Below are 24716 nucleotides of genomic sequence, written 5' to 3' on the forward strand. Positions count from 1 at the left end.
TCTGTGCTCAGTATAGCCAGATAGCCTTTGGCCTATGTTGGTGAACAATATTGTGGTCAAAATTCAATGGAAATTAATGTTATTGATGTTAATAAATTTGTAGGAACAAAAGAGGAACGAATTATGTGATTTTTACCTATTTTATAAATATTTTGAAAAATCAGGCTTTATTTTTTATTAATAAGCTTAAAAAATGCAGTGTGGGCCCCACACCCTCCCAATTCAATCAGCAGTATTATAAATTAGGAAGGGGGGGGGGGGGGGGAGGGGGAGGAGGTGCCTCTCTATTAACCCATAAGCAGCACTAGGTCCCCACTTCCCAAGGGATTCCAGCTCTGAGCTGACCAGTTTGGGTCTAGCTGCAATTCATACTTTCCGCTATTTGGCATGGCGGGGGGCGTGGCCCGCCTTATTGTGGGCATGATGGAGGGGGAGTGATGCTAGATAGGGGCTGATCGGGGGCGTGTCCGTAAAATTGCATCATCGCGGAGTCACCCCCAGCTACACAATGCCGCTATTACAGACATTGTGAGGCAGGGGGCAGGCCACGACAAAGCGATTCACCGCGAATCACGTCATCTGTGCCCCATCTGCCGGACACTGTGTGCAGCTGAGGGGGAGGTGTGGGCAGGTGGCGGCTGGCCGGGAGACTTGCCCTCTCTTCCGGGGTGCTGGGAGAGCCATTCTGGGAAAGTAGGTAAGTATGCTGAAATTATAGCAGGAAGTCTCCTCAATGGGTGTAGTATGGTATGCCAGTGGCCGGGCTCCCGGCGGACAACATACCAGCGCCGGAATCCTGACCGTCGGCATACCGACAGCTGGGCGAGCGCAAATGAGCCCCTTGCGGGCACGCTATCTATTCTCCCTCCAGGGAGCTTGTGGACCCCCAAGAGGGAGAAAAGGTGTCGGAATGCTGGGTGTCGGGATTCCGGCGCTGGTATACTGTGCGCCGGGATCCCAACAGCCGGCAACCTAAATACCACCCCTCCTGAATGTGTGTCCCCCTGCTATAGTGCCACCTCCCAGCTGGTTCAGCCTAGTGCTGGTTACTGGAAAATAGGCTCAGACGAGGCTCAGAGGCCCAGGCCTGGTTATCGATGTAAGATGGATCCTCCACCTTTTCTTTTTAACCACATTAATGAAACAAAGCCTGCACAGTTCATAGTGATATTATTATTAGATCATAGTGATCTACTATTGACAGCAGAATTGCAGTCAGATCTGCAGAATAAAGGGTAGAGTAAATAATGGTTGTTTTTTTAGATTGCAATTCACCATTTGGAGATTCCTGATGCAAGGACCATCTCTGGGAATATTAAATTGTGTTGGGAGTAAGTAACAGAGGGCTTATGAAGTACATCTCATTAAATCCCTACAGCCAAACCATATGCCACCATCTCCAGGTACTGATCAGAACAGGTGTAATGCTTGCCTGGCTCTGCACATGCTGAATCCCCAGGGGCTGCACGTACCGGAAGTGTGTTTGCAAAGGTAGTGTTGTAAGCGCAGGATCGGAGGGAGGAACCCTGCAGGCAGCTCTCAAACATCTGCAGCGACTCGTTCACTTTGTCGTTAAAGTCTTCGACCGACTTGTTTGCAATCACAAAGTACAGATAATCTGAATACAACCTGCGAGGAGAAAGCACAGCAATCACAGTAAGCAGTACATTACATAGCAAACAAAAACCATAATCCACTCCCTGACCGCTGTATTTCCACACCAAACATTCAATCTCATTCAGTTTGCAGAGCACATCTACACGTCTATTTGCACTGCGTGTGCTCAGAATGTGTTGGCACGCACATAGCGCCAAATTCAGACTTGATCGTAGAAGTGCAAGAAAACGCACACCTACGATCAATTTCTCTTACATGCGGGGGGGACACCCAGCACAGGGCAAGTCCGCCCGCATGTCGGATCCTGACCCCCCCGCACACACGCGAAAGCATCATACGGCGGCGATGCTTTCACATGTTTCAAGTGGCCCTCTGACAGTAGACGGCTACCCACCATGTTAAGGGTTGCAGCGGCTGCGTGTGATGTCACGCAGCTACCCGCGGCGCACCCCTCCATCGGTCTGGATACACTTCCGTTGTCTGGACCACGCCCCTAAATGGAGTGTCAATGTCCACAAAATGGGGTCGACGCCCATTCCCGCCCCCCTCCAGGTCTTAAACTGTGTTCTGAACAGAACTCACTGATAATGGTGACTTGCAGCAAACCAGAACTCACCCCCGCTAGCGATGAAATGTATCCTCTATACCAGCGGTGGACAACTCGCGGCTCTTGAGCTGCATGCAGCTCTTTCAAGCTCTGCATGCAGCTCGGTCAGCTCCCGGTTCCCGCTGCCTGACACACTTCTTAGTGTCTCTAACGGCGCCGGCCCATGAGCCAATCAAAGCTTGCGGACCGGCAGCTAAGGCTCCTGATTGGCTGCCGGACCGTGAGCTTTGATTGGCTCACGGACCGGCACCTAACTGAAGATAAACACCACCACCGGAGACTGAGGGTCAAGAGAGATGCATGCTGCGCTCTCCTCCCTGCCCTCACAAACAGCAGCAGTGCGGTGAGAAGCACTTGGGGGGGAAGAAGCACAGTGCGGACATGTGTATCTGGCACTGGGGGCACATATGTATCTGGCACTGTCGGTACATCTGTATCTGGCACTGGGTGCATATCTGGCACTGTCGGGACATGTGTATCTGGCAATGGGGGCATATATGTACCTGGCACTGTGGGGCATATGTGTACCTGGCACCGTGGGGCATATGTGTATCTGGCACCATGGGGCATATGTGTACCTGGCACCGTGGGGCATATGTGTACCTGGCACTGTGGGGCATATGTGTATCTGGCACTGTGGGGCATATGTGTATCTGGCACTGTGGGGCATATATATATATATATATATACAAACAGAGAACCCAGCACTCACCAAAGTAAACTCACTTATCCTCAACAATTCAATAAATAAATGATGGGGGTTTAGTTGGTGGATTGGCCAATGCACGGAAGCCTGTATACCGATTCAAGGTACCCCACCTTCATACAGGTCCTACACTATCACAGAGTCTTAAAACCTGACTACCACACTGCTGCATCATCTGCCTGCTAGATGTAATGTGTACCTGCCACAGACTTTATGGCTTTTAAAGGCACACTAGTCACCTATTGCACTGGCTCAAAGATGATTGCTAAAAAACAGCTGAGACAGGTTCAGGATAATAAAGTCCACACAGGGGTGCATGAGAAAGCTAGTGGCCACGGTTAATAAGAGCTAACCATAGATTAACCCCTTCATATACACACAGAGTAAAAACCACAGCACTCACCGCACCAGAAGCGGGGCACAGCTATGCACTTACCACTCACAGGGTGGGGTGCATGTAACACTGCACTCTCCACCACAGAAGCGGGGTACACAGCTGTACTTACCACTCACAGGGCGGGGTGCATGTAGCCCATGACCACATCACTCTAATAAATACAAACAGAGAACCCAGCACTCACCAAAGTAAACTCACTTATCCTCAACAATTCAATAAATAAATGATGGGGGTTTAGTTGGTGGATTGGCCAATGCACGGAAGCCTGTATACCGATTCAAGGTACCCCACCTTCATACAGGTCCTACACTATCACAGAGTCTTAAAACCTGACTACCACACTGCTGCATCATCTGCCTGCTAGATGTAATGTGTACCTGCCACAGACTTTATGGCTTTTAAAGGCACACTAGTCACCTATTGCACTGGCTCAAAGATGATTGCTAAAAAACAGCTGAGACAGGTTCAGGATAATAAAGTCCACACAGGGGTGCATGAGAAAGCTAGTGGCCACGGTTAATAAGAGCTAACCATAGATTAACCCCTTCATATACACACAGAGTAAAAACCACAGCACTCACCGCACCAGAAGCGGGGCACAGCTATGCACTTACCACTCACAGGGTGGGGTGCATGTAACACTGCACTCTCCACCACAGAAGCGGGGTACACAGCTGTACTTACCACTCACAGGGCGGGGTGCATGTAGCCCATGACCACATCACTCTAATAAATACAAACAGAGAACCCAGCACTCACCAAAGTAAACTCACTTATCCTCAACAATTCAATAAATAAATGATGGGGGTTTAGTTGGTGGATTGGCCAATGCACGGAAGCCTGTATACCGATTCAAGGTACCCCACCTTCATACAGGTCCTACACTATCACAGAGTCTTAAAACCTGACTACCACACTGCTGCATCATCTGCCTGCTAGATGTAATGTGTACCTGCCACAGACTTTATGGCTTTTAAAGGCACACTAGTCACCTATTGCACTGGCTCAAAGATGATTGCTAAAAAACAGCTGAGACCGTGGCCACTAGCTTTCTCATGCACCCCTGTGTGGACTTTATTATCCTGAACCTGTCTCAGCTGTTTTTTAGCAATCATCTTTGAGCCAGTGCAATAGGTGACTAGTGTGCCTTTAAAAGCCATAAAGTCTGTGGCAGGTACACATTACATCTAGCAGGCAGATGATGCAGCAGTGTGGTAGTCAGGTTTTAAGACTCTGTGATAGTGTAGGACCTGTATGAAGGTGGGGTACCTTGAATCGGTATACAGGCTTCCGTGCATTGGCCAATCCACCAACTAAACCCCCATCATTTATTTATTGAATTGTTGAGGATAAGTGAGTTTACTTTGGTGAGTGCTGGGTTCTCTGTTTGTATTTATTAGAGTGATGTGGTCATGGGCTACATGCACCCCGCCCTGTGAGTGGTAAGTACAGCTGTGTACCCCGCTTCTGTGGTGGAGAGTGCAGTGTTACATGCACCCCACCCTGTGAGTGGTAAGTGCATAGCTGTGCCCCGCTTCTGGTGCGGTGAGTGCTGTGGTTTTTACTCTGTGTGTATATGAAGGGGTTAATCTATGGTTAGCTCTTATTAACCGTGGCCACTAGCTTTCTCATGCACCCCTGTGTGGACTTTATTATCCTGAACCTGTCTCAGCTGTTTTTTAGCAATCATCTTTGAGCCAGTGCAATAGGTGACTAGTGTGCCTTTAAAAGCCATAAAGTCTGTGGCAGGTACACATTACATCTAGCAGGCAGATGATGCAGCAGTGTGGTAGTCAGGTTTTAAGACTCTGTGATAGTGTAGGACCTGTATGAAGGTGGGGTACCTTGAATCGGTATACAGGCTTCCGTGCATTGGCCAATCCACCAACTAAACCCCCATCATTTATTTATTGAATTGTTGAGGATAAGTGAGTTTACTTTGGTGAGTGCTGGGTTCTCTGTTTGTATTTATTAGAGTGATGTGGTCATGGGCTACATGCACCCCGCCCTGTGAGTGGTAAGTACAGCTGTGTACCCCGCTTCTGTGGTGGAGAGTGCAGTGTTACATGCACCCCACCCTGTGAGTGGTAAGTGCATAGCTGTGCCCCGCTTCTGGTGCGGTGAGTGCTGTGGTTTTTACTCTGTGTGTATATATATATATATATATATATCTGGCACTGTGGTGAATATGTGTACATGGCACTGTGGGGCATATGTGTACATGGCACTGCGGGGTATATATGTATCTGGCACTGTGTGGACATGTGTATCTGGCACCTGGGGCATATATGTATTTGGCAATGTGGGGCATATATGTATCTGGCACTGGGGGGCATATATTTATCTGGCACTGTGGGGGCATGTGTATCTGGCACTGGGGGCATGTGTATCTGGCACTGGGGGCATGTGTATCTAGCACTGTGGGGGCATGTGTATCTGGCACTGTGGGGGCATGTGTATCTGGTATTGTGGGGGCATGTGTATCTGGCACTGTGGGGGCATATATGTATTTGGTAATGTGGGGCATATATGTATCTGGCACTGGGGGCATGTATGTGCCTGGCACTGTGGGGACATGTGTATCTGCCACTGTGGGGCATATGTGTATCTGGCACTGTGGGGCATATGTGTATCTGGCACTGTGGGGCATATGTGTATCTGGCACTGTGAGGGCATGTGTATCTGGCACTGTGTGAGCATTGACAATGCTAAATTCCTATGTCGTATAAACAACCCTTATGAAGCTAAGAACACTGTACGCTGTTTACTTAAGAAATACCGTAATGGTACGCTATTTGCGTAACGATCGCTCAGCCGTAGGCGAGACGCTCAAGCGTCACGTTCGCTCACGGCCCAGCGATCACAGGACACGTTATTGGTTATGTCTAGGGGAATGATTCGCTATGGCGTAGCATACACTCGAGACCACGAGGAGGTCACCAGCGATGCAGACGCTCACAACACTATACCTTGATATTAAACCTTATACCGACGAAACACACAGAATACCTTTAATGTGAGTACAGGGTGTAAATGCAACTTTGTGTAGCCTGACTACCTACAAAGCTGTTTGAGCGTCACCGACGCTCAAGTGAACACTTAACACTATAGTAAATACACAGATACTGTTTTAGGGTTCCAAAGCCTATTATCTGTATTATATCTAGTATACTTGTAAAAGAGTAACACAGTACAAATGATACACTACAATATAACAAAGACTTCCTAACCAAACACCTAACTAAGGGATAAACTACAATACTATCCTGGCCTAACACAATACAATACAATACTATAAAGTTTAGTCTAGGGGAGTTACGAGAGAAAAGAGAAAATAGAGAGAGAGAAATAGACACAGAGGGAGAGAGAGGAATTGGCTCACAGAAAGACAATGATTACGGAGAGAACTTACGCACAAAGGGTATGATCGCCTGCGCCTCGATATCCAGCTCCCGATTATCAGCAGATAACCGTTGATGAGAGAGTGAGAGCTGGATGTGGTCGGCCTGCCTATTTATGCCCCACACACAATGCAATCTCCTGGTCCTACAATCCTTCAGTTTATTGGACACAGGAATTCGGCCCTGTACTGTAACCAAAGGTCATAGGTTGATTCATACAGGTGGGCTGTGCTGAGTTTAAACGGCTCAGGTGGGTGGGAAACTGGGTTTCCCGCCGCATACCTGAGTATGGGTAAATAATAGAAATGGACATAAACTTCTTATGTTCATAACTATTCGCACGAGCGATTAATACGCTCCAAACCAACACCGGAATATTGCTAATTAAATACTCTTCCGATGGGTACCAAATACTGCTGTATGACTCCTGTTAGACCCTTCGTGCAATACAAAGAGGGACTCCTCCGCTCAGGGACATTCTATCTAAACCAAACTTACAGAAACTATTGAGGGGAACATGATCTATAAACGACATTAATTGTGAACTTTTGTAACGAATGAGTCGCACGCTACGATCACATAAACTCTACCGTAAATGCGCATACTGCGCGTGCGAGTGCACGCTATTGCGGGTATGCGCTTCCACGGGAGAGCATACGCATGCGCAGCACGGACCAGTGTGCGGTGCGAATATGGCAGTGTGCATTGAGACATTTTTCTGACTTCGACAGTCCACCCTTTGGCAGTCAATAATAACTGCCACAAAATATTTAAGGAGAAAAATGTAAGTCAGGGGTTAATTGATTTCCATGGTGGGGAAAGGAGGAAGAATGGAGTAGGTGTGAAGAGAGTATGACCTAGTGAGAAAGCAGGAGCATGTGTGTATGAGTCCATGTTTGGGGGGGTCATGTATCATCGTGCCGTACGTGTGGTAAATCAAGCTTCGAGGTATTGCGAAGTATACATTTGAATTCCTTCTTATCCTGTGGTACAGGTCTGTGGATGGGCTGTCAAACTCTACCGAGCTCATTTCGGCTGTGGTTGTAACACAATGGGGATGCACATTTTAGTTGATGATACATGAATTGGGGGGGTATGTGGTTGCTGCTATCTGTGCCTGTATTCCCTATCGACTATGTGTGTTATTACCTGAGGGTTGCAGAGATGAAGATAAAGAACACTTACGAAAAATGCAATGATATTCTATGTCAGGTTAATGTACGTTCGTCGATTGAGGTCTTGATTGGTGTCGTTTGATTGCAGTCTTCTTCTTTGTGCTTTTGCTCATAAATCGTGAGTAAAGCAAACAACGTCCATGGATTTACAAAAAATGTTGGGCTAGCGTGATTTTAAAGTTCCTAGGGAAACTGGGGTACCCATGGCATTGTCCATAAAATCTTGTATATCAGGTCGTCTGCTCTTCTTCTTTCCATCTTTCCGTTGTCGGCCCCTTGGCTTTGTACCTCGGAGGAAAACATAGAAATGGGTGAAAGACGGACCGTATACTCATTACATCATTACGTCATGGTTTCTAGCATTGGGTCATAAATCAAATCCAGGTTAATTACAGTTTCCTCGCTCCTCAAGCTCATCACTTTTGTACTTTGTTTGCACCTCATTAAAGCCTGCCCGCATCTAAATATCAATCCAATAGATATAACGACACCCAAGATACATAGGAGAAACTTTCCAACATCCATTATGACTCCTTGAGCCCACTCTCCCAAACCGGAGAACCAATTTCGCGGGTTCAACCATGACACCCAACCAGTCAGCTCATTACCTACAGCAGCAAGGGTGAGATTGTGTTTCCGACGAAATTCCCACTTTAATTGCAGAATATCGTCCATCTTTTGGTCTATGACCTCTACCGGATCCTCGGTGTTATTTGTGATATACGTGCAACACTTTATACCGTACTGTGTTGCCAATGTAACACAATATCCGCCTGTTACTGCTGTAAGGTAATTAAGAACCATCCTATGCTGAACTAGTTCTGTTTTGTAAGCTTGAAGTTCTCTTCCAGTGTATCTAAACGTGTCATCATACATTTCAGTGATATTATCTAACAAATTGGCGAGTGCGGAAATGTATTTATAATTCATCACTCCTCGAGCGGTACGAGTGAAATCTAACGCTACCAGAACCTGAATCCCGGTGGATTCATGGATAAGATCAGAGGCCGGATGCTCTAACCTTTCTGACAGTTGTCTTTTAACAAGGTGCTCGTAGTGAGTGTGAGTATAAGGAGCTTGGGCACCACGGTGTATGTCTTTCATTTTGTCATGTGTTACAGTCATCACTTCAGGCAATACTTTTCCAATATAACACAATCCTTCAGAGTTTGGGGCAAGCCACTTGTACGCCTTTCTCCCGCATATGAAATATGCATCATCGGGGAGAACATAAGGGACGGAGAAGGACATGACCATGTTACAAACCTTCCAGGTGAAATCTCCTGACCCTAATTCTTCCATCTGTCTAATACATGTATCGGTTTGTACGATATGTGCACAGTATCCTGGTGATACCTCTCCAACTTTAGTAATTCTATTTCCTAAGGTATACCTATACCGGAAAGATTTTCCTCTACTGGCTATGTGGCGTACAAGCTCTGTATCTGTAGGCATTCTATCTGCTCTGTGTGAAAAGGTCATGGTAAGGTTGCTCCATGACACTTCCCAATTTCCCGGTTTTCTAGGATTGGAGATGTTAAAACATAAGAGGGACCTATCCACATGGTATTGGTGGAGCTTCAAACTGGGAGGGCTGGAGATGTTAAACCTCCGGTCCACCGGTCTCCCACCACTTAGCTCAAGTACCTCCCCTAACGTTAAAGGAAATGGTACTAGCCCTGATTTGCTGTGACCCTGAGGTACTTGAGAGCATACCCAACAATCTGTTTGGTTCAACACGTTACCCACTAGAGAGTGATAGTCACTCAATGGATGCCGGTCCATATGGATATTAAAACTAGATTGGCATTGCTTTATGCATCCATCTTCAACCAGATTACCACAGAGCCTACAGATACAATTTTCCTCAGCTAACAATCCATCACAATTTCTTCTATCGGATCGTTTTCTGATACTCGCCTTTGCTTGTTGGATTGGTTGATCTTGGAAAACTACGCCTCCATCATCATAATCGGAACCCATTCCAGAACCTCTCTCGACCTCTATGGTACTCTCGCCGGAACAGACTGCTCTGGTCAACATCATGGTTAACATCAAAATCCGGATCACAGTCTCTTTGGGCAAGTCCATCTTTGAGGAGGAAATGGAGAAGAATGAGAAAGGGGAAAAAGAAATATCAAGGGAGAAGGGAGTCGACAACTGCTTTCGATCTTCAAGGCTCAGGTGCCGCCTCAGTCCTCCTGGAACAGACACTCCAGTGATACAACCTCTACCGTCTGTTCCTTATCACGGGACTTCTCTGGGTCAGCAACCTTCTTGCAGTGGGATGAATGGACCCAAGTCTCTCTCTCAGCAACCTTCAATGCTGTGGTGCTAGTCAATAAGACCTGGTATGGTCCTTCCCATCTATCAATAAGACAACCTGAGCGTAGAAAATTTCGTATCATTACATAATCCCCAGGTTCAATGTCATGACAATTACTATCTGGTAAATCAGGAATCACCAACTTCAGATTATCATTTTGACTCCTCAACTGCTTACTCATGTTAATCAAGTACTTTACAGTTACTTCATTGTTACATTTCAAATCATCCTGAGGGTTAATCATGACATGCGGTTGTCGACCAAACAGAATTTCAAAAGGAGACAGATTAAGAGGGGACCTGGGAGTGGTTCTGATGCTATACAAAACAATGGGTAAAGCTTCTGGCCACGTCAATCCTGTCTCTGCCATTACTTTACTCAATTTATTTTTAATAGTGCTGTTCACTCTTTCGACCTTCGCACTCGCCTGTGGACGGTACGGAGTGTGCAGCTTGCTATCAATTCCCATCAACTTACACATTCCTTGAAAGACATCACCTGTAAAATGGGTACCCCTATCACTTTCAATGATTCTAGGGATACCATATCTACATACAAATTCCTGCACAATTTTCTTAGCTGTAAACATAGCGGTATTTGTAGCTGCTGGAAAAGCTTCGACCCAATTCGAGAAAACATCTATACAGACAAGTACATACTTTAAGTTTCTACATGGGGGCAATTGGATGAAGTCAATTTGTATTACTTGGAAAGGGCCGCCGGCAGGTGGGATATGGGAGGGTTCTGTAGGTATTGCCTTTCCAATATTCTTTCTCAGACAGGTAAGGCATGACATTGCTCTTTTACCAGCATGAGAGGAGAATCCTGGGGCGCACCAGTATGCTCTTACCAATTTGCACATCCCCTCCTTGCCTAGATGAGTCAGCCCGTGAGCTGCTTCAGCCAGACATGGAAGGTATGCCCTGGGGGCCACTGGTTTACCATGTCCATCCGTCCAGAGCCCTGAGGGCTCCTGGCCATATCCCTTTGCCTTCCAGACTGCTCTCTCTTGAGTGGAACACAAACTCTGCATCTCACACAACTTCTGTGTGTTGATGGTATTAAATACCATCAACTGTGTGGTGTCTGTCCGTATGGGGGTAGCAGCTGCAAGCTTTGCAGCTTCGTCTGCTCGGCTGTTACCAAGGGATACTGGGTCTTGGCTATACGTATGTGCTTTACATTTGATAACAGCCACTCTGTCGGGTTCCTGTATCGCTGTTAGAAGCCTTTTTATATACGCTGCATGCGCTATCGGTGTGCCAGCTGCCGTCATGAAATTTCTGAGCCGCCATAGGGCTCCGAAATCATGGACTACCCCGAACGCGTATCTAGAATCGGTGTAGATATTGGCAGACTTACCCTTAGCCAATTCACATGCTCTGGTTAGGGCGACCAGTTCAGCAACCTGGGCTGAGTGAGGTGGGCCTAGCGGTTCCGCTTCTATGGTGTCTTGGTCATCTACGACTGCGTATCCAGTACACAAGTCTCCCGAGTCTGACTGTCTGTGACAACTACCGTCCGTGTAGAACGTGAGTTCTGCATCTTCTAGTGGATTGTCACTGATGTCAGGCCTTGCGGTAAAATTTTGGGTCAAATATTCCATACAATCATGTGCATCCTCCTTTGTATAAAATCCTCCTTCCCCATCACTCTCACCTCCCACCCTTTGTGCCTGTCCAGGCACACCTGGGAGAAATGTTGCAGGGTTTAATGCGCTGCATCTCCTTATGGTGATGTTTACTGGGGCCATTAATGCCAATTCCCATCTCGTAAACCTTGCTGATGAGACATGTCTGGTTTGGGCAGAATTTAATAAGGCAGATACTGCATGTGGTGTATGGATTGTGAGGTTGTGGCCTAGCACGACATCTTCGCTTTTCGTCACTAGCAATGCTATCGCCGCAACGCTACGCAAGCATGTGGGGAGGGACCGCGCTACCGTATCTAGCTGAGCGCTGTAGTATGCAACTGGCCTGCTGGCGTCACCGTGTTTTTGTGTTAGTACACCTGCTGCGCACCCAGCACTTTCTGTTCCGTATAGTTCAAAGGGTTTCCCATAGTCTGGCATACCTAGTGCAGGTGCCTGCGTTAGACACTGTTTGAGTCTCTCAAATGCCGTTTCAGATTCGTCTGTATGCGAAATCCGATCAGGTTTGTTTGAGGAGACCATTTCCTGCAGAGGTAGTGCCAATATGGAAAACCCTGGGATCCAATTACGGCAATACCCACACATTCCTAAAAACGTTCTGATCTGTTGCTGGGTTTGTGGTAGTGTCATGTCTCTAATGGCTTGGATTCTATCAGCGGTCAGGTGTCTCAGTCCTTGTGTTAGACAGTGTCCCAAATATTTTACCTTAGCTTGGCATAATTGCAACTTGTCTTTGGAGACCTTGTGACCTGTGTCTGAAAGATGAAACAGGAGCTGTTTCGTATCTTTCAGGGATGCCTCCAATGAATCAGAACACAGTAGTAGATCATCCACATACTGTATCAACACTGATCCACTTTCTGGTTGAAAAGACTGTAAACAATCATGCAAAGCCTGAGAAAATATACTTGGACTATCTATGAAACCTTGGGGTAATCGAGTCCACGTGTATTGGACTCCTCTGTATGTGAATGCAAACAAATATTGACTGTCAGGGTGCAGAGGTACCGAAAAGAAAGCGGAGCAGAGGTCAATAACAGTGAAAAATTTGGCAGTGGGAGGAATTTGCATTAGGATGACAGCTGGATTAGGCACTACGGGGAACTGACTCTCGACTATTTTGTTAATCCCCCTTAGATCCTGCACTAGCCTGTAACCCCTCCCCCCACTCTTTTTAACAGGGAAGATGGGACTATTTGCTGTGCTGGACGTTCTTACTAGAATGCCCTGTTGTAGCAAGCGCTCTATTACGGGAAAAACTCCTAACTCCACCTCTGGCTTCAGAGGATACTGTGGGATTTTTGGAGCTATCCTACCATCTTTTACTTGCACTACTACTGGAGCTACGTTTGCCATTAATCCAGTGTCTTGTCCATCTTTTGTCCAAAGTGAATCTGGTATCTGAGATGTCATCTCTTCTACCTGGGATGGATTCCTATTTGTCATAATGGAATGTGACATTAATTTTGATGGGGAGTCTAACATATCTCGTACTTCTTGAGCGTGATTCTCAGGTATGTCCAAGAATACACCTTCAGGAGTACAATAAATGACGCAACCCATTTTACATAGTAAGTCTCTTCCCAGGAGATTGGTCGGTGCCGATGCAGCCAGCAAAAAGGAATGCTTGGTGTGCAGAGGCCCTATTGTAATCTCGGCTGGTTTGCTAACAGGGTAGTGCTGGACTACTCCTGTTACTCCTATGGCTGGAACTGTCCTACCAGTGGTTCTCATGCCCACTGTCGAATTTATCACTGACTTGGCCGCCCCTGTGTCTACAAGAAAGTTTAAAGTTTTACCAGCCACATTGATTGCAATCTCTGGTTCGCTTCCAAGACTGGCAATCAATTTAATTGGTTGCAGATTACAGGTATGGCCACACCCCTATTGGGTATGCTGACCGCCCTGAATCCCATTGGCAGCAACTACTTGTGCGGGGGTTAGCTGGGAACTACCAGAGGCATGCCAATCTCTGTTTGGGGGATATCTTTTTGTTTCCCCTGTATGTGGCTCAAAACTCCGCCTCTGTGGACCCTGCTCCCAATGTCGTGTGTGGTGTTGTTGTCTAGGGGGTTGAAAAGATCTTTGTACATTTCTTACTCTACAGTCTCGTGCAAAATGTCCTGGTTTGTTACAAGAAAAACATGTTATCATACTTGCCTTATCCACAGGATTCGGTGGTACATACGCAGGCTGCCTTGTGGTCAGCGCCTGTATACTTACGGACATCAACTTATCACTTTGCGACTCCCTGTGCCTAGTGATGTTTTTGTCGTGATCAACAGCAGCCTCTCTCAAAGTGGACACTGACAGACCTCGCCAGCATGGCTGCGTGGTCTGTACCCTAGCCTTTAATGTTTCTTTCAAACCATCCATCAGTACAGATACTGCTACTTCTCGATGGTTTGGGTTGGTCTTTATGTCTTCTATACCAGTGTATTTTGCCATTTCTGATAATGCCCGGTGGAAATATTCTGCTGCCGTTTCAGACTCCTTTTGTTTAATGGAGAATAGTTTATTCCATTTAGCAACGGCTGGGAAATATTCTTTTAGCTGCAAATTTATCCTTTTTACATTATCCTGGTCGTACACATCTGTAAGTGGTACATCTTTATCTAATAGACAATCAGCTAAGAATTTAACTGAGTCGACACTGGGAGGTAAGCAAGCTCTTAACACTATCTGCCAATCCTTATTATTGGGCTCTAAAGTGTTTCCTAAATCCCTGATGTATTTTTGGCTTGCCACTAAATCCTTTCTGGGGTCTGGGAATTCAGACACTATGGTCCTCAATTCCATTCTAGTTAACGGGCAATACATGGCAATGTTCCTGACGGGTGTGACTCCTGATGCATCTGTTTTCCCATTGGGAACTACTATCACCTTTACAGGAGCAATTCTAACAACTTCATTCTGTGTAGATTCTACAACTTGTGGTACAATTGTTTCAGTGTAATGCATGGTGCCGTACTTACCCGCTGACACGACCTCACCTATCCCTCCGCTAGGGGCCTTCACTAATCTCGTGGGTGGTGCTGTGCCTACTGTGGTCTCTGCTATGGTGGCCGCTAGAGAGAGCGCTGAAATCGTTGCCGAATCGTCTTCTTGTTCACACTCCTGAGGAAGGTTCAAAACAGGGTACAACTTGCACGGGTTAATACTTGCATGAGTTATTTGGTTAACATCATTAACATTTACATTGTTACTAAGAGTTTGTGTTTTACAACCCAGTGCGTTTCTCTCCGCAATCAACTTCTCTCCTGCAATATATGGTGGAGGAGGAGCTGTGGCAATCAACTTCCTGACTGCCCCAGATCCTGCCGCCAGAGCCAAACCTCTCTGTATCTCACCTTCCTGGTGCCATAACTGTAAGTAATCATGATGCTGAATTCGTCTCTTTGATGATTTTACGAGACATATCCTCCTCCTTAAATTTTGTAACACTTCCGGACTGAAGCTACCTATTCTTGGGAACTTGTCTCTGTCTTGAACAGTCATTCTCTCCCATTCATCACATAAAGATTCGGTGTGAATTCCATATTTTTCACACATTACATATCGTGCCGACCCAACTGGTCGGTTCACAGAATCAACCTGAACCAGGGTTGATCGCCCCCTACCTGAGCAACTGGCCCCCATCGTCTGTAGGTGTTGCTTAGTCCTCCTTGGATTTTCTGTATCAAGGTTTTCAGCAAGCCTTTACAGACAACCAAATTACTCCGCAGTAGGCCGGCGGTGGCGGTTTACCGAGTACCCCACTCACTCGCCCACCTCGACCAATACGACCTGATCACACCGACGTGGTGCTGGCGTACTCGATACAGGGCCCCTATGGAACCTTCAGTTTACTGGAACATATGAGGGATACCCGCAGGACACTTACTCTTTCCAGTAAACGTTGGGGTTGTTAGATAGTTCCTGAGTGACCAGCGAACTTCCCTTCCAAAAATAAAAAATTACACAAATCACGTCAGAATGTACAAATAGCGTTTATGACCTTCGTACACAAATAGTACCGGTCAGGTTTACTAATGCACACAATTACGTGCGGTACAATCGTTCAGCACATAAGCAACTAATCTTATGTGCGGAGCGACCAGTGGAATCGAAAATTTCGGCTGCGAATTCCTTCAGCCAGAGCTTAATGGCCTATATGGGTTCTGCACCAACACCCCAGGCGTTGTGCCACTGGACTTTTATAGCGGACCTTTTTACCTTATGACCTCCTGGTCTTGTTCCTTATGACCTCCTGGTCTTGTTACCTTATGACCTCCTGGTCTTGTTACCTTATGGTCCGCTATACTCTAATGCTCAAATATTATTTAACCAGAGATGCCTCCCTGGCCACCGTATATGTCACTTACACGTATGTTCCTTAACGAGTACCCGACTTTCCTTTTGGTTCCACCTTAAAGTTATATAAACTTTTGTATACAAAACACACTCACTCAACACATGTACACTTTTGTTTCTATATCTATTTCTGCGCAGAAATTGTCTTCAGGCCAAGAGTGTTACCAATTAGGAGCAGGATCTGTTAAACTAAATTTCAGATTTTCCAAAAATAGATTTGCGTTATCTACCGCTGTGCGTTACTTATCGCCTTTGCGCCACTTATCGCTTTTGCGCTACTTATCGCTTTTGCGCTAATTCAACTTTATCACAACTTGAGCTACGTGGGCGTAACCAGACGCTACGTTGCGTAATGTACGCTGCGTGCGTCTGCCTTTCGGATTGCGTACGCTAGTCTTTGTTAGCGACACGTGTACGCAATGCAAAGGATCCACCGTAACACAATATATATTTTATCAATGTAGATGATCCCTGATCATCTACCGCAATCCACACTGCACACTGGCTGCCTCGTCTCTCGGACAAGCCGTGTGTTGTTCTATTCTTTAACTATTACCTCTATTTATTAAATAACAGCAAATCTCCTTTTAGCACTTTCTATCAACTATAAAATTTGGCAAACAGGAATAGTGATATACGAAAAATGGAACAGAAATGCAGATATATGCGTGCGTACGCAAGACAAAAGACAAATAAACAGTTTTTAAAAGACAAGCGTTTTGTTCTTACTTCCGGTTACCGGATTCCTTCAGCACTCTTTACCTAAGTGAAGCAGACGCTTATCCCGTCAGCAACTGCGAGACAACCTCCCACCCTTTTGCTGGGGGATAATGTCTGCTGATCTACCTAGTGCAGATGTGAAAAGGATCGGACGAGTCCCCAATTGACAATGCTAAATTCCTATGTCGTATAAACAACCCTTATGAAGCTAAGAACACTGTACGCTGTTTACTTAAGAAATACCGTAATGGTACGCTATTTGCGTAACGATCGCTCAGCCGTAGGCGAGACGCTCAAGCGTCACGTTCGCTCACGGCCCAGCGATCACAGGACACGTTATTGGTTATGTCTAGGGGAATGATTCGCTATGGCGTAGCATACACTCGAGACCACGAGGAGGTCACCAGCGATGCAGACGCTCACAACACTATACCTTGATATTAAACCTTATACCGACGAAACACACAGAATACCTTTAATGTGAGTACAGGGTGTAAATGCAACTTTGTGTAGCCTGACTACCTACAAAGCTGTTTGAGCGTCACCGACGCTCAAGTGAACACTTAACACTATAGTAAATACACAGATACTGTTTTAGGGTTCCAAAGCCTATTATCTGTATTATATCTAGTATACTTGTAAAAGAGTAACACAGTACAAATGATACACTACAATATAACAAAGACTTCCTAACCAAACACCTAACTAAGGGATAAACTACAATACTATCCTGGCCTAACACAATACAATACAATACTATAAAGTTTAGTCTAGGGGAGTTACGAGAGAAAAGAGAAAATAGAGAGAGAGAAATAGACACAGAGGGAGAGAGAGGAATTGGCTCACAGAAAGACAATGATTACGGAGAGAACTTACGCACAAAGGGTATGATCGCCTGCGCCTCGATATCCAGCTCCCGATTATCAGCAGATAACCGTTGATGAGAGAGTGAGAGCTGGATGTGGTCGGCCTGCCTATTTATGCCCCACACACAATGCAATCTCCTGGTCCTACAATCCTTCAGTTTATTGGACACAGGAATTCGGCCCTGTACTGTAACCAAAGGTCATAGGTTGATTCATACAGGTGGGCTGTGCTGAGTTTAAACGGCTCAGGTGGGTGGGAAACTGGGTTTCCCGCCGCATACCTGAGTATGGGTAAATAATAGAAATGGACATAAACTTCTTATGTTCATAACTATTCGCACGAGCGATTAATACGCTCCAAACCAACACCGGAATATTGCTAATTAAATACTCTTCCGATGGGTACCAAATACTGCTGTATGACTCCTGTTAGACCCTTCGTGCAATACAAAGAGGGACTCCTCCGCTCAGGGACATTCTATCTAAACCAAACTTACAGAAACTATTGAGGGGAACATGATCTATAAACGACATTAATTGTGAACTTTTGTAACGAATGAGTCGCACGCTACGATCACATAAACTCTACCGTAAATGCGCATACTGCGCGTGCGAGTGCACGCTATTGCGGGTATGCGCTTCCACGGGAGAGCATACGCATGCGCAGCACGGACCAGTGTGCGGTGCGAATATGGCAGTGTGCATTGAGACATTTTTCTGACTTCGACAGTCCACCCTTTGGCAGTCAATAATAACTGCCACAAAATATTTAAGGAGAAAAATGTAAGTCAGGGGTTAATTGATTTCCATGGTGGGGAAAGGAGGAAGAATGGAGTAGGTGTGAAGAGAGTATGACCTAGTGAGAAAGCAGGAGCATGTGTGTATGAGTCCATGTTTGGGGGGTATGAGTCCATGTTTGGGGGGGTCATGTATCATCGTGCCGTACGTGTGGTAAATCAAGCTTCGAGGTATTGCGAAGTATACATTTGAATTCCTTCTTATCCTGTGGTACAGGTCTGTGGATGGGCTGTCAAACTCTACCGAGCTCATTTCGGCTGTGGTTGTAACACAATGGGGATGCACATTTTAGTTGATGATACATGAATTGGGGGGGTATGTGGTTGCTGCTATCTGTGCCTGTATTCCCTATCGACTATGTGTGTTATTACCTGAGGGTTGCAGAGATGAAGATAAAGAACACTTACGAAAAATGCAATGATATTCTATGTCAGGTTAATGTACGTTCGTCGATTGAGGTCTTGATTGGTGTCGTTTGATTGCAGTCTTCTTCTTTGTGCTTTTGCTCATAAATCGTGAGTAAAGCAAACAACGTCCATGGATTTACAAAAAATGTTGGGCTAGCGTGATTTTAAAGTTCCTAGGGAAACTGGGGTACCCATGGCATTGTCCATAAAATCTTGTATATCAGGTCGTCTGCTCTTCTTCTTTCCATCTTTCCGTTGTCGGCCCCTTGGCTTTGTACCTCGGAGGAAAACATAGAAATGGGTGAAAGACGGACCGTATACTCATTACATCATTACGTCATGGTTTCTAGCATTGGGTCATAAATCAAATCCAGGTTAATTACAGTTTCCTCGCTCCTCAAGCTCATCACTTTTGTACTTTGTTTGCACCTCATTAAAGCCTGCCCGCATCTAAATATCAATCCAATAGATATAACGACACCCAAGATACATAGGAGAAACTTTCCAACATCCATTATGACTCCTTGAGCCCACTCTCCCAAACCGGAGAACCAATTTCGCGGGTTCAACCATGACACCCAACCAGTCAGCTCATTACCTACAGCAGCAAGGGTGAGATTGTGTTTCCGACGAAATTCCCACTTTAATTGCAGAATATCGTCCATCTTTTGGTCTATGACCTCTACCGGATCCTCGGTGTTATTTGTGATATACGTGCAACACTTTATACCGTACTGTGTTGCCAATGTAACACAATATCCGCCTGTTACTGCTGTAAGGTAATTAAGAACCATCCTATGCTGAACTAGTTCTGTTTTGTAAGCTTGAAGTTCTCTTCCAGTGTATCTAAACGTGTCATCATACATTTCAGTGATATTATCTAACAAATTGGCGAGTGCGGAAATGTATTTATAATTCATCACTCCTCGAGCGGTACGAGTGAAATCTAACGCTACCAGAACCTGAATCCCGGTGGATTCATGGATAAGATCAGAGGCCGGATGCTCTAACCTTTCTGACAGTTGTCTTTTAACAAGGTGCTCGTAGTGAGTGTGAGTATAAGGAGCTTGGGCACCACGGTGTATGTCTTTCATTTTGTCATGTGTTACAGTCATCACTTCAGGCAATACTTTTCCAATATAACACAATCCTTCAGAGTTTGGGGCAAGCCACTTGTACGCCTTTCTCCCGCATATGAAATATGCATCATCGGGGAGAACATAAGGGACGGAGAAGGACATGACCATGTTACAAACCTTCCAGGTGAAATCTCCTGACCCTAATTCTTCCATCTGTCTAATACATGTATCGGTTTGTACGATATGTGCACAGTATCCTGGTGATACCTCTCCAACTTTAGTAATTCTATTTCCTAAGGTATACCTATACCGGAAAGATTTTCCTCTACTGGCTATGTGGCGTACAAGCTCTGTATCTGTAGGCATTCTATCTGCTCTGTGTGAAAAGGTCATGGTAAGGTTGCTCCATGACACTTCCCAATTTCCCGGTTTTCTAGGATTGGAGATGTTAAAACATAAGAGGGACCTATCCACATGGTATTGGTGGAGCTTCAAACTGGGAGGGCTGGAGATGTTAAACCTCCGGTCCACCGGTCTCCCACCACTTAGCTCAAGTACCTCCCCTAACGTTAAAGGAAATGGTACTAGCCCTGATTTGCTGTGACCCTGAGGTACTTGAGAGCATACCCAACAATCTGTTTGGTTCAACACGTTACCCACTAGAGAGTGATAGTCACTCAATGGATGCCGGTCCATATGGATATTAAAACTAGATTGGCATTGCTTTATGCATCCATCTTCAACCAGATTACCACAGAGCCTACAGATACAATTTTCCTCAGCTAACAATCCATCACAATTTCTTCTATCGGATCGTTTTCTGATACTCGCCTTTGCTTGTTGGATTGGTTGATCTTGGAAAACTACGCCTCCATCATCATAATCGGAACCCATTCCAGAACCTCTCTCGACCTCTATGGTACTCTCGCCGGAACAGACTGCTCTGGTCAACATCATGGTTAACATCAAAATCCGGATCACAGTCTCTTTGGGCAAGTCCATCTTTGAGGAGGAAATGGAGAAGAATGAGAAAGGGGAAAAAGAAATATCAAGGGAGAAGGGAGTCGACAACTGCTTTCGATCTTCAAGGCTCAGGTGCCGCCTCAGTCCTCCTGGAACAGACACTCCAGTGATACAACCTCTACCGTCTGTTCCTTATCACGGGACTTCTCTGGGTCAGCAACCTTCTTGCAGTGGGATGAATGGACCCAAGTCTCTCTCTCAGCAACCTTCAATGCTGTGGTGCTAGTCAATAAGACCTGGTATGGTCCTTCCCATCTATCAATAAGACAACCTGAGCGTAGAAAATTTCGTATCATTACATAATCCCCAGGTTCAATGTCATGACAATTACTATCTGGTAAATCAGGAATCACCAACTTCAGATTATCATTTTGACTCCTCAACTGCTTACTCATGTTAATCAAGTACTTTACAGTTACTTCATTGTTACATTTCAAATCATCCTGAGGGTTAATCATGACATGCGGTTGTCGACCAAACAGAATTTCAAAAGGAGACAGATTAAGAGGGGACCTGGGAGTGGTTCTGATGCTATACAAAACAATGGGTAAAGCTTCTGGCCACGTCAATCCTGTCTCTGCCATTACTTTACTCAATTTATTTTTAATAGTGCTGTTCACTCTTTCGACCTTCGCACTCGCCTGTGGACGGTACGGAGTGTGCAGCTTGCTATCAATTCCCATCAACTTACACATTCCTTGAAAGACATCACCTGTAAAATGGGTACCCCTATCACTTTCAATGATTCTAGGGATACCATATCTACATACAAATTCCTGCACAATTTTCTTAGCTGTAAACATAGCGGTATTTGTAGCTGCTGGAAAAGCTTCGACCCAATTCGAGAAAACATCTATACAGACAAGTACATACTTTAAGTTTCTACATGGGGGCAATTGGATGAAGTCAATTTGTATTACTTGGAAAGGGCCGCCGGCAGGTGGGATATGGGAGGGTTCTGTAGGTATTGCCTTTCCAATATTCTTTCTCAGACAGGTAAGGCATGACATTGCTCTTTTACCAGCATGAGAGGAGAATCCTGGGGCGCACCAGTATGCTCTTACCAATTTGCACATCCCCTCCTTGCCTAGATGAGTCAGCCCGTGAGCTGCTTCAGCCAGACATGGAAGGTATGCCCTGGGGGCCACTGGTTTACCATGTCCATCCGTCCAGAGCCCTGAGGGCTCCTGGCCATATCCCTTTGCCTTCCAGACTGCTCTCTCTTGAGTGGAACACAAACTCTGCATCTCACACAACTTCTGTGTGTTGATGGTATTAAATACCATCAACTGTGTGGTGTCTGTCCGTATGGGGGTAGCAGCTGCAAGCTTTGCAGCTTCGTCTGCTCGGCTGTTACCAAGGGATACTGGGTCTTGGCTATACGTATGTGCTTTACATTTGATAACAGCCACTCTGTCGGGTTCCTGTATCGCTGTTAGAAGCCTTTTTATATACGCTGCATGCGCTATCGGTGTGCCAGCTGCCGTCATGAAATTTCTGAGCCGCCATAGGGCTCCGAAATCATGGACTACCCCGAACGCGTATCTAGAATCGGTGTAGATATTGGCAGACTTACCCTTAGCCAATTCACATGCTCTGGTTAGGGCGACCAGTTCAGCAACCTGGGCTGAGTGAGGTGGGCCTAGCGGTTCCGCTTCTATGGTGTCTTGGTCATCTACGACTGCGTATCCAGTACACAAGTCTCCCGAGTCTGACTGTCTGTGACAACTACCGTCCGTGTAGAACGTGAGTTCTGCATCTTCTAGTGGATTGTCACTGATGTCAGGCCTTGCGGTAAAATTTTGGGTCAAATATTCCATACAATCATGTGCATCCTCCTTTGTATAAAATCCTCCTTCCCCATCACTCTCACCTCCCACCCTTTGTGCCTGTCCAGGCACACCTGGGAGAAATGTTGCAGGGTTTAATGCGCTGCATCTCCTTATGGTGATGTTTACTGGGGCCATTAATGCCAATTCCCATCTCGTAAACCTTGCTGATGAGACATGTCTGGTTTGGGCAGAATTTAATAAGGCAGATACTGCATGTGGTGTATGGATTGTGAGGTTGTGGCCTAGCACGACATCTTCGCTTTTCGTCACTAGCAATGCTATCGCCGCAACGCTACGCAAGCATGTGGGGAGGGACCGCGCTACCGTATCTAGCTGAGCGCTGTAGTATGCAACTGGCCTGCTGGCGTCACCGTGTTTTTGTGTTAGTACACCTGCTGCGCACCCAGCACTTTCTGTTCCGTATAGTTCAAAGGGTTTCCCATAGTCTGGCATACCTAGTGCAGGTGCCTGCGTTAGACACTGTTTGAGTCTCTCAAATGCCGTTTCAGATTCGTCTGTATGCGAAATCCGATCAGGTTTGTTTGAGGAGACCATTTCCTGCAGAGGTAGTGCCAATATGGAAAACCCTGGGATCCAATTACGGCAATACCCACACATTCCTAAAAACGTTCTGATCTGTTGCTGGGTTTGTGGTAGTGTCATGTCTCTAATGGCTTGGATTCTATCAGCGGTCAGGTGTCTCAGTCCTTGTGTTAGACAGTGTCCCAAATATTTTACCTTAGCTTGGCATAATTGCAACTTGTCTTTGGAGACCTTGTGACCTGTGTCTGAAAGATGAAACAGGAGCTGTTTCGTATCTTTCAGGGATGCCTCCAATGAATCAGAACACAGTAGTAGATCATCCACATACTGTATCAACACTGATCCACTTTCTGGTTGAAAAGACTGTAAACAATCATGCAAAGCCTGAGAAAATATACTTGGACTATCTATGAAACCTTGGGGTAATCGAGTCCACGTGTATTGGACTCCTCTGTATGTGAATGCAAACAAATATTGACTGTCAGGGTGCAGAGGTACCGAAAAGAAAGCGGAGCAGAGGTCAATAACAGTGAAAAATTTGGCAGTGGGAGGAATTTGCATTAGGATGACAGCTGGATTAGGCACTACGGGGAACTGACTCTCGACTATTTTGTTAATCCCCCTTAGATCCTGCACTAGCCTGTAACCCCTCCCCCCACTCTTTTTAACAGGGAAGATGGGACTATTTGCTGTGCTGGACGTTCTTACTAGAATGCCCTGTTGTAGCAAGCGCTCTATTACGGGAAAAACTCCTAACTCCACCTCTGGCTTCAGAGGATACTGTGGGATTTTTGGAGCTATCCTACCATCTTTTACTTGCACTACTACTGGAGCTACGTTTGCCATTAATCCAGTGTCTTGTCCATCTTTTGTCCAAAGTGAATCTGGTATCTGAGATGTCATCTCTTCTACCTGGGATGGATTCCTATTTGTCATAATGGAATGTGACATTAATTTTGATGGGGAGTCTAACATATCTCGTACTTCTTGAGCGTGATTCTCAGGTATGTCCAAGAATACACCTTCAGGAGTACAATAAATGACGCAACCCATTTTACATAGTAAGTCTCTTCCCAGGAGATTGGTCGGTGCCGATGCAGCCAGCAAAAAGGAATGCTTGGTGTGCAGAGGCCCTATTGTAATCTCGGCTGGTTTGCTAACAGGGTAGTGCTGGACTACTCCTGTTACTCCTATGGCTGGAACTGTCCTACCAGT

The 24716-nt window shown here is 45.8% G+C and overlaps 1 protein-coding gene across 4 annotated transcripts in view; it reads right to left on the bottom strand.

Moving 5' to 3' along the window:
- LOC135056685 (carbohydrate sulfotransferase 15-like) overlaps positions 1–24716 on the bottom strand; it is a 113148-nt gene that overhangs the window by 19702 nt on the left and 68730 nt on the right. For all 4 annotated transcript variants that reach the window (XM_063962144.1, XM_063962141.1, XM_063962143.1 and 1 more), the window contains one exon: positions 1473–1629. In XM_063962144.1, the coding sequence (XP_063818214.1) occupies positions 1473–1629 (157 nt within the window). The remainder of the gene's footprint in view (positions 1–1472; positions 1630–24716) is intronic.

This window comes from Pseudophryne corroboree, chromosome 3 (assembly GCF_028390025.1).
Source record: "Pseudophryne corroboree isolate aPseCor3 chromosome 3, aPseCor3.hap2, whole genome shotgun sequence".
Classification (NCBI taxonomy): Eukaryota; Metazoa; Chordata; class Amphibia; order Anura; family Myobatrachidae; genus Pseudophryne; species Pseudophryne corroboree.